The 12,184-nt window shown below is 59.9% G+C and overlaps 1 protein-coding gene across 1 annotated transcript; it reads left to right on the top strand.

Moving 5' to 3' along the window:
- The first annotated feature begins 3,057 nt into the window (after positions 1 to 3,057).
- Positions 3,058 to 11,284, top strand: SLC35H1 (solute carrier family 35 member H1). The gene is made up of 9 exons (XM_037044201.1): positions 3,058 to 3,385; positions 4,001 to 4,151; positions 5,210 to 5,273; positions 5,966 to 6,038; positions 6,586 to 6,754; positions 6,838 to 6,921; positions 9,057 to 9,232; positions 10,290 to 10,419; positions 10,753 to 11,284. Exons 1-9 carry the CDS (start codon positions 3,266 to 3,268, stop codon positions 10,887 to 10,889), a joined length of 1,104 nt encoding a protein of 367 aa, XP_036900096.1. The 5' UTR covers positions 3,058 to 3,265; the 3' UTR covers positions 10,890 to 11,284.
- The last annotated feature ends 900 nt before the right edge of the window (positions 11,285 to 12,184 follow it).

The raw sequence follows: 12,184 nt of genomic DNA, 5'->3' as shown, positions 1-12,184 counted from the left end.
CTTATCAATCAGGGTCTCTATCTCCAGCGTTAGATATGCAGGAGTGCTTAATAAGTGCACAGTGAGTAAGTGGCCAAATGATTTCCTAGAGCCCTATTCGCAGAGGTCTGGTTTTGTGTGGGGGTTAGGCGACCTTCCAAGTGATAATAAGAGAAGGAGTGTTAACTTTGAGACAGTGCTCCCTGGGGGCTGGGTCAATCATGAGGACTTCCTAGAGGTGGGAGAGTTGGACTGGGCCTTTGAAGGAAGAGCAGGACTCGAACGGGGTGCGGGGGCAGAGGGTGGAGGGCATTGCAGCGTTGGGGCAGGAAGAGCAGCAGAAGGTACGGAGGGAACAGACTACCCTGGTTTGGAAGCCGTGGGTAGGAACCACAGGGCGTGAATGCTGGAAGGAAGATCCCTTAGTGCCGGCGCGCCCTGCGGTCACCTGTGCAGTGTTAGCGGTCCTCTACAGGGAGCAGTTTTGCCCCCAGGTGAAACGGGGCAATGTCTAGGGACATTCTTGTCTGTTGTTATTGGGACGAGGGGTAGGGGTGCTATAGGCATCTACTGGGTAGAGACCAGAAGTGCTGCTGAGCGTGGCACAGTGCGCAGGGCAGGGCTTGTCCCCACAACGCGGTCTCTGGCTCCAATCCCAGTAATGCCACAGGGGTGAAGCCCCGTCTGGAGGACAGAGTGTGGGCCTTGAGGTCTGTTAGACACCCCCCTGGCTGTGATAGCCGCCGGATGCAGACTGTGGGGGGTGCAGAGAGATGCATCGTGTGGAGGAGAGAAGGCGTAGTGGCCTGCATGGTGGTGGTGGAAGCCAGGAGATGTGATCATATTTGGGATATTTGGGGGAGATAGTGCTGACTGTATTTGTTGATTGAAATCTGTGGACTGAGGGAAAAAGGAATCGAGGATGAGAACGCAGTTAATGGCCTAAGCAACTGGGTGAATGAACGGTGATTCCACCGACCTAGATGGGAAGAGGAGCAGGTTCGGACAGAGGGCAGGTGAGTTCGGACAGAGGGCAGGTGAGTTCTAGAGCACAGCAGGCCGTCCTGGACAGGCTGGGTGTGCGGCGCCCGATGTTAGCCGTCCGAGCGAAGAGACAAGTAGGCAGCTGGGTGTTCAGCCTCCGACAGGGAGGTCAGCTTCCGGAAGGCACTTCTAGGGATGAGCCCACCTTAGGCCCAATAGCACCGTGGTTCTCAGGGTCATGGAGGCAACACCCTCTTTTTAATGACAAATATTTTGTTAACAGCCTTCCCCCCTTCTTCCCTTATGATGAATCCTGTGGTTCAAAAAAACTGCCTACACATAAATTTATAAAAGTTGGCTTGTGCCCTCACTGTAATGTGAAAGAGGAATAAAAGGAAGCCATTGGCAGTGAAATGTTTCAGTATGTAAGTTCCTGGGCGCAGGATGCTGAGAGCCGCAGTGAAGCAGTGCGTGCTCTCCCCGCCCCTGCAGAACCTCTGGGAGGGCAGAGCCCCACCCCCGTGTAGACAGCCACCCCTGCTGGCAGCCGCTCACCCCACTGCGTGCTGGGGCTTCTCCAGACGGGAGCTTGTGGTGCCCATTGTATCAAACAGTTCCATCTGCCCCCGGCCATACATGGTAAATGTGTTCTCGGAAATGTCAGTGCCTGGGAGAGCCATGGGAAAGCCGCTCTGTGTTACCGGTAAAGCAGAGTTGGGTTCTGGGTTCAGGGAACTACAAGCAGGTCTTTCGCCTACTGGAATCTCCAAGTCACGCAGGATGCAGGACAATTCTGGGTTATGTGGACCACCCCCTCACAGTCCCTGCTCACTGAAAGCTAGGAGTGCCCCCCAAAACACCACCATGGGTTTCCAAAGTTCCCCTGAAGAGAACCAGAGCCCTAGGGTGTCCTTTGGGACCTGACTCTTGTTCTAGCTCCCTGTTGGCTGTGGGGGAGGGAAGTGATGACCCAGGTTCCAGAGTACAGCACCAACGTAAACAGTCCCTTCAGAAAGGACCGGGGAGGGGAAGCTGGGGTAGGCCCTGTCCCATGGTGCTAGGAAGGCCTCGAAGAGGTGGCATTCCAGCAGGGTGGGACTGACTCAAAGGAGGAGCTGGGAGGAGGGGCACAGATGAAGCGGTAGGTGGGATAATGCTGGGCTGGGGGGTGCACCAGGTCTCCTTGGGGCCTGGCATGCTCTGGGCACTCCCTGGGGTTGGCTGGGTGATGGGGGGCCAGGGAGGGGCTTGGTTTGGCACGAACCTAAGCAGGGTCCTTGTCTGTGAGAGTGGTCGTTAGGGGCTGGGGCCAGGCAGGTGTGGGTTTCCTGAGCCATTTTTAACTCCCGAGAGACCAGATTAGTCCCCTGAAACCACAGGCCCGCTGTCTCGCAGTGAGGCATCACTGTACGGAGACTGTAGAGTGTGCGGGAGCTTGGGGGTGGATGGAGGGGGTAAGGCTATCAGGGACATGGGAGCCTTCCAGGGTACACTGACATCACTCAAATTTTCACACCCTGCACAAGTTTGATGAAGGAATCATAGGGGAGCTGCGAGCACTCATCCCATGCCGGGAGGGGAGGGGCGGGGAAGCAGCATTTGAGGTGAAGCTGAGTAGATCACCTGAGAAAGTCAGGTGGGGACAGAGCACTAGGTCCCTGGAGGCAGCAGGAAGGAGCCTGGCTGGTGGGACTAGGGCGCCAGGGCTGCAGCAGCGGAGCCGGAGAGGCCGGTCAGGCCCTTTTAGCCACAGGAAGGGTTTTGATCTGTATCTCGAGAGCACTGGAAACCACTGAACGGGCTTTAAGCAGTGGTCTGACGTGACCAGATCCACGCTTTAAAAAGGTCACTTCGGTAGCAATTCATGGAGAACAGCTTGAGGACGAGCTGGCGGATGTGGCAGGGCGCTCTGCACACCTGTGCTGGGGCTGGGCTCCTCCCGGCTGTCCTGCGTGCCCTGTCCACTCTCTGCGGGACAGGCACGGGGCCCGTGGGCCCAGCAGCCTTCACTCAGCCCGGGCCACCAGAGCTGCCTTTCCATCCTTCTAGCCCCCAGACCTGGGGCCCCAGGAGCCCTGCAGACGGTTAACCATGGCGAGGTTCAGCTCGGGCCCCCAGCCCCTCGGGTGAGGCTCCGCCTGGGGCTCCGCGAACCACCCTGAATCATGGGGGTGAAGAGAGCTCCAAGCAGACGACGTTCTTGTTGAAAGTCGAGGCCCAGGCCAAGCGGCTCTTCCTGCAGCCCGTCTTCAGGAGAGGTGCCTGCTCCCACCAGCCCGGCTGGGGGTTGCCGCTGCCACGGATGGGGAGGTGGGCCCTGGACGTGGCCTTTGTGTGGAAGGCGGTGTTGACTCTGGGGCTGGTCCTTCTCTACTACTGCTTCTCCATTGGCATCACTTTCTACAACAAATGGCTGACGAAGGTAACTCAGAGGAAGGCCTGTGGTGCTGGGGCGGGAAGTGGGGCGGGGCGAAGGGGCCTGGGGCCACAGTGTCCCTTGTATTTAGCAACAGGAAGGCATGGGCCTCCACCAGTCACACTGGAAGCCAGTCACACTAGTGATAAGACGGGGCCCTACAGCCAGCCCTGCCACACCAGGAATTCCCCTGAAATGTTTGCTTGCAGCAGAAATGGGGGAGGGGGCTGGTGCACAGAGATGAGCTGGGGAGACTCGGGGGGCTTAGGCAGCAAGCAGCTGCTGACCAACAGGGAGAAAAGTCACCCAGTGCTCTGCTCTTTTGCGGCCCGCACCCGGGGTGAGCCGCAAGCAGGGGCTGGCGCAGGTAGCTGACAGGTGGCCGAGGGGCTGGGACAGCACCGTGCTCACGCAGAGCCCTCTTCTTCCACCCACTGTGTGCGCAACCTCCAGAACTGGGGCTAAGTCTCCCCTGATCACAATGTGGGTAGAAGTCCTTAGGGAGCACCGAAGTCGCCCCAGGGCCACCAGGTAGAGGCAGAGTGGGGGAGCGGAGAGGGAGCCAGGTGAGGGCTGGCCGTGTAAACTTCGCCTGGACCGGCTGTGCTTTGGGCCATGCAGAGCTTCCACTTCCCCCTCTTCATGACGATGCTGCACCTGGCCGTGATCTTCTTGTTCTCCGCCCTGTCCAGGGCGCTGGTTCAGTGCTCCAGCCACAGGGCCCGCGTGGTGCTGAGCTGGCCCGACTACCTCAGAAGAGTAGCTCCGACAGGTGTGTCTGTGGGGAGGGCCCGGCGGGTGGGGGGTGGTTACTTTGGAAGCCAAAGGCCAGGAGCAAAAGGGAGCCTTCGAGAGGCTTGAAGTGAGGCCCTTTCCCTGCCTGCTCCACCCCCCACCGTGTTTCCTCTCTGTGTGCCCTCCCCACCCTCACTTCTGCCTCTGACATACTCCCCCTCAGGCCCCCCGGAGAAGCCCCAGTGCAGCAGTGGCCTTGTCGTTCCCTTGCCCTTGAACCTGTGCACTGAGCCGTGTTCCTGGAGCTAGTGCAAGGCAGAGGGAAGCGAGCCTAGCTGGGCTCTGGGCTGGGCAGGTTCCCCAGACAAGGGCTCAGGTGGCCGAGGCCTGGAGGGTGAGGAGGCCAGCGGGTCCTGGGAGGGAGGGGTCTGGTGTGTGCGATAGTCCGAAAGAAAACCTAAGAGTCCCAGGATGGTGAGAGCTGGGCCTTGGTGAGAGGTCATTGGGAAAATGAGAGGCAGGGAGGGTCTGGTCCTGGAGGGCCAGGTTCTCAGGGTCAGGTTGACGCCTGTCATCGGGGGACGTTTAGGATAGTGGGCAAATGATAACAGCACAGGCCCTGGCCAGTCAGAGGACTGCAGCCTGGACGCCAGAGTAGACCCTTTCCCCTTGTTTTTGGTTCGGAGTTAATTTTTCTTCTTATACTTTTTTCTTTTTAATCCTCCCCTGAGGGCATGCTCATTGATTTTTGGAGAAGGGGGAGGGAGGAAGAGAGAGGGAGAAAAACATCAATGAGAGAGAGAAGCATTAGCCGGCTGCCTCTCGTAGGAGCCCCTACTGGGGGACGTGGCCTAAACCCTCTGCCTGACCTGCGGGTTTGCCACACAGTCCACTGAATCTCACCAGCTGGGGCCAGGAGTTCACCATTTCGTTGCTGGGTGGAAAGGAAGGCCCGTGGGCCCCCGTAGAAAGCCCGGGTGAGCGGGGCCAAGCGAGAGACACTTGGGTGCCTCTTGGCTGTGCTCTGGTAACTGGTGTCCCACACCCCCTGCCCTTTGTCCCCCGCCGTCCCGTGGGCGCCCCGTGTCTCCACAGCCCTGGCAACGGCGCTGGATGTGGGCCTGTCCAACTGGAGCTTCCTCTACATCACCGTCTCGCTGTGAGTAGTGGCCACGCCCGCCCCTCCCCTGACGCTCAGGTTCTCCGTCTGCCCAGCTGGCTGGACGCACACCTAACCGACAAGTCAGAGCCAGTCTCGGACCAGCCCTCCTCCAGCAGCTGCTCCCCGACCCCCAGAAACTTGCCAGCCTCGCCCTTTAGCTGGGCGCACAGGGGATGCGGTGCCTTGCCAGGTAGCTGGGGAGGCCAGGGCTCAGCCAGAAGGGGCAGGTGTGGCTCGGGAGGAAGGGCAGTGCGCACGGCCACGTGGAGGAACGTGGGACAGCGACTTCTCCTGTCCAACTCTGTGCCTCAGGAGCACGTCACTTTGCCTCTCCTCCGGCCCCTTTTTCCTCCCCCCCAACCCCGTCTCCGCTGGGGGGTAGGTGATAACAGGCCCCGCGGCTCCTTGTCAGACCTGCAGCCTGTTCTCCCTGGTGATGATGAGGGGCTTCCTAGAGATTTCTCTCAATTAAAGGTCAGTTCCAGCGCAGAGGACTCAGGCCACCTGCTGCTGTCTTTTGTGCCCGATTGCACTGCTCCCCTGAGTGGAGCCAGTTGCCCTGGGGGAGTCAGGAAGCCCCACCCCTCCTCCCCCTCAGCCTACCAATGGTGCCGTGAGCTCCTCTCTCCATGCAGGTCTGAGCCCTGGCTCCAGCCATGCATTGTGGTGCTTCTGGTTTTCACTTCCAGGTACACGATGACCAAATCCTCAGCCGTCCTCTTCATCTTGATCTTCTCTCTGATCTTCAAGCTGGAGGAGCTGGTGAGGCCCAGATCCCCTCTGCCCTCCTGCCCCCACAGACTCTGAGCACAGAATGGGGGGGGGTTGCGGGGGGGTCTGAGCAGTGGCTCGTCACTACGTGAAGGAAGAGACCAGCCCAGCCAGGTGGCGGAGACTCCCATTGCTGAGGAAGGCAGGACGAGGGACTGGGCACTGCTGAGAATGTTTAGAAAGTATGTGTGCGTGGGGGGGTAATGACCAAAGGCAGAAGGACTCAGGGGGGAGAGCCTAGTTTGGGCCAAGCTGGGCCAGAGGCCCCTGCTGTGTGGGGCAGTACCCTTTGTTTCCCAGTCCCGGGGAGGAGAGAGGCCACGTGGGGGCCCAGGACAGCCCTAGCAGAGCAACTCCGCAGTTTAGGACAGGTAGGGGTGCTGGGGACATGCCAGCTGAATTGGCCCTGCGTACATCCACGGGAAGGAGCTGGCCGTGGGGGCAGGAGGGACAGCAAAGATGGCCGCTGGCCCCCAAACTGCAGGTGTGATGACCTCAGACTCTCAAGTTAGTTGCCACCTGCTCTCCATCCTGGTAGCGTGCGGCGCTGGTCCTGGTGGTCCTCCTCATCGCGGGGGGCCTCTTCATGTTCACCTACAAGTCCACGCAGTTCAACGTGGAGGGCTTTGCCTTGGTGCTGGGGGCCTCATTCATCGGCGGCATCCGCTGGACCCTCACCCAGATTCTCCTGCAGAAGGCGGAACTTGGTGAGAAGGGGCCAGGGGCCAGGCAGGCGGGGTGGAGGCGGGCCTCCCCAGCCTGTGGGCTCACCCATGCCCCCATTCCACAGGGCTCCAGAACCCCATCGACACCATGTTCCACCTGCAGCCGCTCATGTTTCTCGGGCTCTTCCCGCTCTTTGCCGTCTTCGAAGGTAGGTCCGACCGCCCACCCCGGGCACGGCGGCACCGCAGATCCCCAGCCCCTGCTCCAAGCCCAGCGCTGTGCTCTCTGCCAAGGGTGCAGAGAGCAGAGATGCGGCCCCTCCCCTGGCCGTGCCTGGACTGGGCAGACGCTCACAGCAGTGGCCGTAGTCCAGCATGATAAATGGTAGCATAGAAAGTGTGCGAGGAATAGCAGACAACGGTGGCAGTGAATGTGCCCAGCCCTAAAGGTACGCCAGGGCTGTTCTAATCGCTTTATATACAGTTAACTCTTTTACTGCTGCCCAAAACCCTACGGGGCAGTGCTATTAACATCCCCAACTTGCAGGTGGAAGAAACTGAGGCAAGAGCAGAAACGATAACCTTGCCTCGGGTCCCAGGGCTCCTAAAGGAACCCGAGGCTGGGTGCAGGCACAGGCTCCAGACCCCTCCTTTCAGCCGTAGCTGCGTCCTGCCTCTTGGGCGAACGGAGGGTCTGAGTCGTCTCAGCTCAGCAGGGTGGGAAGCCAAGTCAAAAGGCTTCCCCGACAGGGTATTTGCGGGGAGTGGTTGGGACTTGGACAGGCTGGTGGGCGCGGGGCGTCCCAGGAAGTGGAAACAGTAGGTTCAGAGGAGTGTGTGCTGTCTTCTCCTGGAGGAGCGGGAGAGTTATTTCCACGGTGGCAGGTGCAGCACCGTGCCCCTCCCTCCCATGTTTTGGGATTATTCTTTGTCCCGGAGTCCCTTCTGTCCTCAGGCCATTACAGAAAATTCTGCCCCACATCCATTTAGGTTTCAAGCAGTGAAGCGCCTCGAACCTCTGTGAGAAATTGTTCCGCAGCCCCGTTGTCTGGGAAACTTCTGTTCTGCTGCCTCATTTTTTTTCCTTTTTAAAATCTCTCCCCATCCCTTCATTATGCCCCCTGTACCAAACGCCACACCACCCCTCCTTCCCTGGGTATTTACACCATTCCCCATCTCCGAAAACCCTCATCTGAAAGCCCCTGGTCGCCGTTGTCACTTAGCAAAGCTGCATGGATTTAGCGCCTTTAATCTTTTCTGTAAATTAATCCCCCAAGCGCCTTCATTACTTCTGTTGCTTTCCCCGAGTTCCCTTCAACGTGCCCGTGCCTCTGCAGAACTGCGGAGCGCAGCCCCAGACGAGAGGTCCTGCATTGGGAGGCCCCTTGCCTGTGGGGGCTCGGGGGGCAACCCTGTCACTCTGCATTTCTTTGCTGCTTCTCTCCAAAAATCTCACAGCCCCAGGCCAGCCTCCTGCCCCCGAAGGTGTGTCCTCGGTGCCCAGTTCTGGGCTCAGCTCACGGCCTGCTCTGAGGGGCCTTTCCTGCAGGGAGGGGCCCAGGACTGCCCTCTCAGAGGTGCGGCGTTGGAGAAGTTAGAGCAAAATTCAGTGCCTGGATGCCTGCGTGGGTGTCCCTGGAGCGAGGGGACCGTGGTTTTTGTAGTCTATTTACAATGCATTGTTTGGTTTTTGAGAATTATACCACCTGTTTGAGAAAACCTGGTCTGGTCCCAACCCTTTCATTTTATTAGCGGGGGAATCTGCTCCAGAAACTGGGCATGTGTCTCGGCCAAGTTGCACGGCTATGCGATAGTAAGGCCTGGATTGAAATGGCTGGGCTTGGTAAGGACAGGGTTTTGTCCCAGTTTATAGGTGGTCCACCTGAGATTGAGAACAAGGGACTCCCCCCACCTGGAGCAGGGAGGGTGTCCACAGCCTTCACCTGATGGGCTGCCCCTCCTCTTTCTGGCCCGTTAGCTACCAACAGCTACCACAGCTGCAAAGGCCGTATGAAGTGCCCACCCTCCTGCCCCTCCACAGGTGGGCGGGGAGTGTCACAGGAAGAGCGGGGTGCCCCAGTGGATTTCCTCTGCGGCTGTTCCTGTACTTAGCCCCGGGCCCCAGAGTGCCCCCTCCTGCTGCCCTGGGGGCTCTCTGGCAGCCTGCACCGCTTCCCCGGTCTCCCCTAGCCTCGGGCCATCCTCGTGGGAGTCCTTGTCCCCAGGTGCTCAGGCAGCCTGCCCCGCGCAGGCCAGGCGGCAGATCTCACCGGCTGCAGGGAGTGTGAGGCCGCCCGGCAGGCACACCCAGGACACCGCCGCCCCTCTCCCCCGTTGCTTTCAGGTCTCCATCTGTCCACGTCTGAGAAAATCTTCCGTTTCCAGGACGCAGGGCCGCTCCTGCGGGTGCTCGGCAGCCTCGTCCTCGGCGGGGTTCTCGCCTTTGGTTTGGGCTTCTCCGAATTCCTCCTGGTGTCCAGAACCTCCAGCCTCACTCTCTCCATTGCGGGCATTTTTAAGGTACAGACTCAGAGGTGACCCCTGTCCTGTCTTAGAGAGGAGGCCCCCAAAGGTATTCCTTACCAGCAGCTCCCGTCCCAGCTCTCACACCCCAGGGCCTGCAGAGAAGGGCCTGCTGGCGCTGGGCATCACGCTCCCATCTGTGCCCCTCCCATCTGCGGGCCTATGAGGTGGGGGTGGCCTGGCCGTCAGACAGGAAGAGCTGCCACCCAAGGAAACAGCCGGGTGGCCGAGCTGGGGTGCAGAGGCAGGTCTGGCCCCACTAGGCTCGGGGCACATTTGCATTTCAGGGGGAATGCCAACAGTGGCTGAGAAGCACCCCACCCCTGTCCTGACTCACCAGTGACATGTTCTCTGATCGACTGGCGACGTCTGCCACTGGCAAAGCCGGGGACAGTGCTGTCATGGGTGCCCTGTGCTTGCTGAGCCTGCCTTTCCCACCGCCTGGCAGCGGTCTGGCCTCCCCTCTCCCCTTCCCCCTTCCCTGCACCACCACGCCTCCCTCCCTCTTCCTTGGGTCGTGGAGGGCTCTGCTCTGTGGCGCTGGCGCCGTGTGGCCTGACAGCAGAAATGCAGGGCTCCCCGGGGGGTCTACTGTTGCCGACCAAATGACATGGCACACACTGTGGTCCTCAGAGTGCGTCCTGTCACGGTGCCATTTGCAGCCTCCTTATGCAGCGAACCCCGGGACCTGTGAGTGTCCTGTGGAGCCTGGGATGATGCTGCACTCTCCATGGCAGTGGGGGCCCTCGCGTGTAGGTGCCTTCTGGAAGGGCGGCTCTCCTTCCCAGGAGCACGGCTGCACTTGGTTGTCTTTATCCTGGCGGCCCTGGGAAGCACCGCCTTTGTTGCCTCTCAGTAACACAGGCAGAAAGCCCTGCATGCTGGCCTGGTCCTCAGAGCCCTGTGGAAGCTGCTGCTTTGCCCTGCAGGGCAGCCTGCCCTGGCCTGGGAGTTGGGGCGAGCCTGGCCCCCTCCCATGGGAGTGCTCGGTGCCTTCGCCCTCCTGGCTCAGGGGCCGGCTGATCACTTCCTCTTCCTGCTTCTCTGCCCACAGGAAGTCTGCACTTTGTTCTTGGCAGCCCATCTGCTGGGTGACCAGATCAGCCTCCTGAACTGGCTGGGCTTCGCCCTCTGCCTCTCGGGGATATCCCTGCACGTCGCCCTCAAGGCCCTGCCCTCCAGAGGTGACCAGGACCCCTTCAGAAGCCTGTTCCAGTGACACCCTCCCCCGTGACCTCCCAGCGCCTCTGATTCACACACCCCAGCCCTTCCAGGGAGAGGCAGGAGGCCCTCAGCTTGCCACAGTAGTGCCTGTCTGCGCGGCTCAGCCGCCTCCTCGTTGGCTGGTGCTCTGATTCGGGAAGTGTACCTGGTGGCTCTGCTGCCGCCACTCCTGAGAAGACACTGGAGTCCCCTCTGAGGAGCTGGGGTGGGGCTGGGTGACTGAGCGCGCACTGCATCGGGGAAACACGGAGAAGCCAGTACCCGGTCTGTAACCAGTCTCTCTCTATCCCCAGGGGACGGCCCCAAACCCCCCAAGGGGCTGGGTTCCAACCCTGACCTGGAGCTGCTGCTTCGAAGCGGCCGGCCAGAGGAGGATGGCGACAAGACGGCGGAGGAGGAGGAGGAGGAATACCTTGTTGCTCAGGGATAGCGGCCACCCGCCTCTCCCAACCTCTGTGCCAAGTGGCAACTCAGGGACCCGGTGGCTCCTCACAGCAGCTGGGAGCAGCGGGCCAGGAGTGGCTCCGGGCCGGGACTCCGGAGCACGGGACCACACAGCAGGGCTGGGTCAGGGAGTTGGTCGGAGGACCAGGCGAGCCTCAGCCCAGCCGGACTCAGCCGCGCTCTGCTGGAGTCGCAGCAGACGGAGGGAAGGCTGTGTCTCAACTGCCTGCCGGGACCAGGATTCCAGAGGCCTCTCGGAGGGGCCTGGTTTGGACTGTGGAGCAGCTGGGATGGGGACATGGAGAAGCTTTTCACTGGACAGTCTTTCCCTGGAGAGCAGACCTGTTCACAGTTTGCGAATAAAGGGCGTTCAGTCCTCTGGCCGCCTTGTGTTGCCTGCAGACATGGGCGCCCGGAGGGGCGGTCCCGGCCTGTCCCCCTTCTCTGCTCAGGGCCTCCTGCAGGTGACCGGTCACACTGCAGGCCCTCCGCATCGCATCACTTGTGCTCCTGACGGAGCCCCAGGACCCTGTCTGGCAGCCCAGACACACCTGCAGGCAGGAAAACAATGAATTTGTACCGAGTCCCGAGTCCCGTATTCTGGGGACCTGAAAGCTTTCACAGCCTGGATTTGAATCCTGACTGTGTCACTTACTGGCTCTGTGACCTTAACCAAATTGTGTAACCTCTCTGTACCAGCATTGTCATCTGTGAAATGGGGAGAATAATCGTCTCAGAGTTGTTCTGAAGATAGGAAACAGTTTCAGGGTCATGTAAGTGTTTATTTTGAAAATCCTCTCAACGCCCAAGGAACCAAGACCCTAAATGAGTGGCCAACGTAGGGTTCACGACCAGCTCTGTGTGACCATGTGTATGGCCGTTGAATGTATGTGGATGCGTCTGCAGCCTCCGCACCTTCCTGTGGTCACCTACCCTGCACCAGTCACATTGCCCCTCTAGACTGCAGTCTGTTCAAGAGGTAGGGAGTCAGTACCCCTGGGCTGGGGTGGGGGGAGGTGGTCACATCATCCTGAGTAGAAGTGCTTTTAGGCATTCACAGCAGGTGGCGCCATTGCACCATGAGGTGGCTTGGAAATGCCCAACCTACCACCGGTAACCATCCCAATCCAGGCAGGGGTCCTGGGAGGAGGACCGTGGGTGTCCACCCGTGGTGACTTGGATGGCCCTTGTTATGCATTGTTTTAATCAGATTGGAGCCATGAGAGATCACTTTTAAGTATAGGAGAACATTAATGCTTCAGGAACAGGGCCGGCAAACTT

Source organism: Sturnira hondurensis, unplaced genomic scaffold (genome assembly GCF_014824575.4).
Source record: "Sturnira hondurensis isolate 20B ecotype Veracruz unplaced genomic scaffold, ASM1482457v3 Scaffold0004136, whole genome shotgun sequence".
Classification (NCBI taxonomy): domain Eukaryota; kingdom Metazoa; phylum Chordata; class Mammalia; order Chiroptera; family Phyllostomidae; genus Sturnira; species Sturnira hondurensis.
This window is presented reverse-complemented; position numbering and strand designations above follow the sequence as displayed.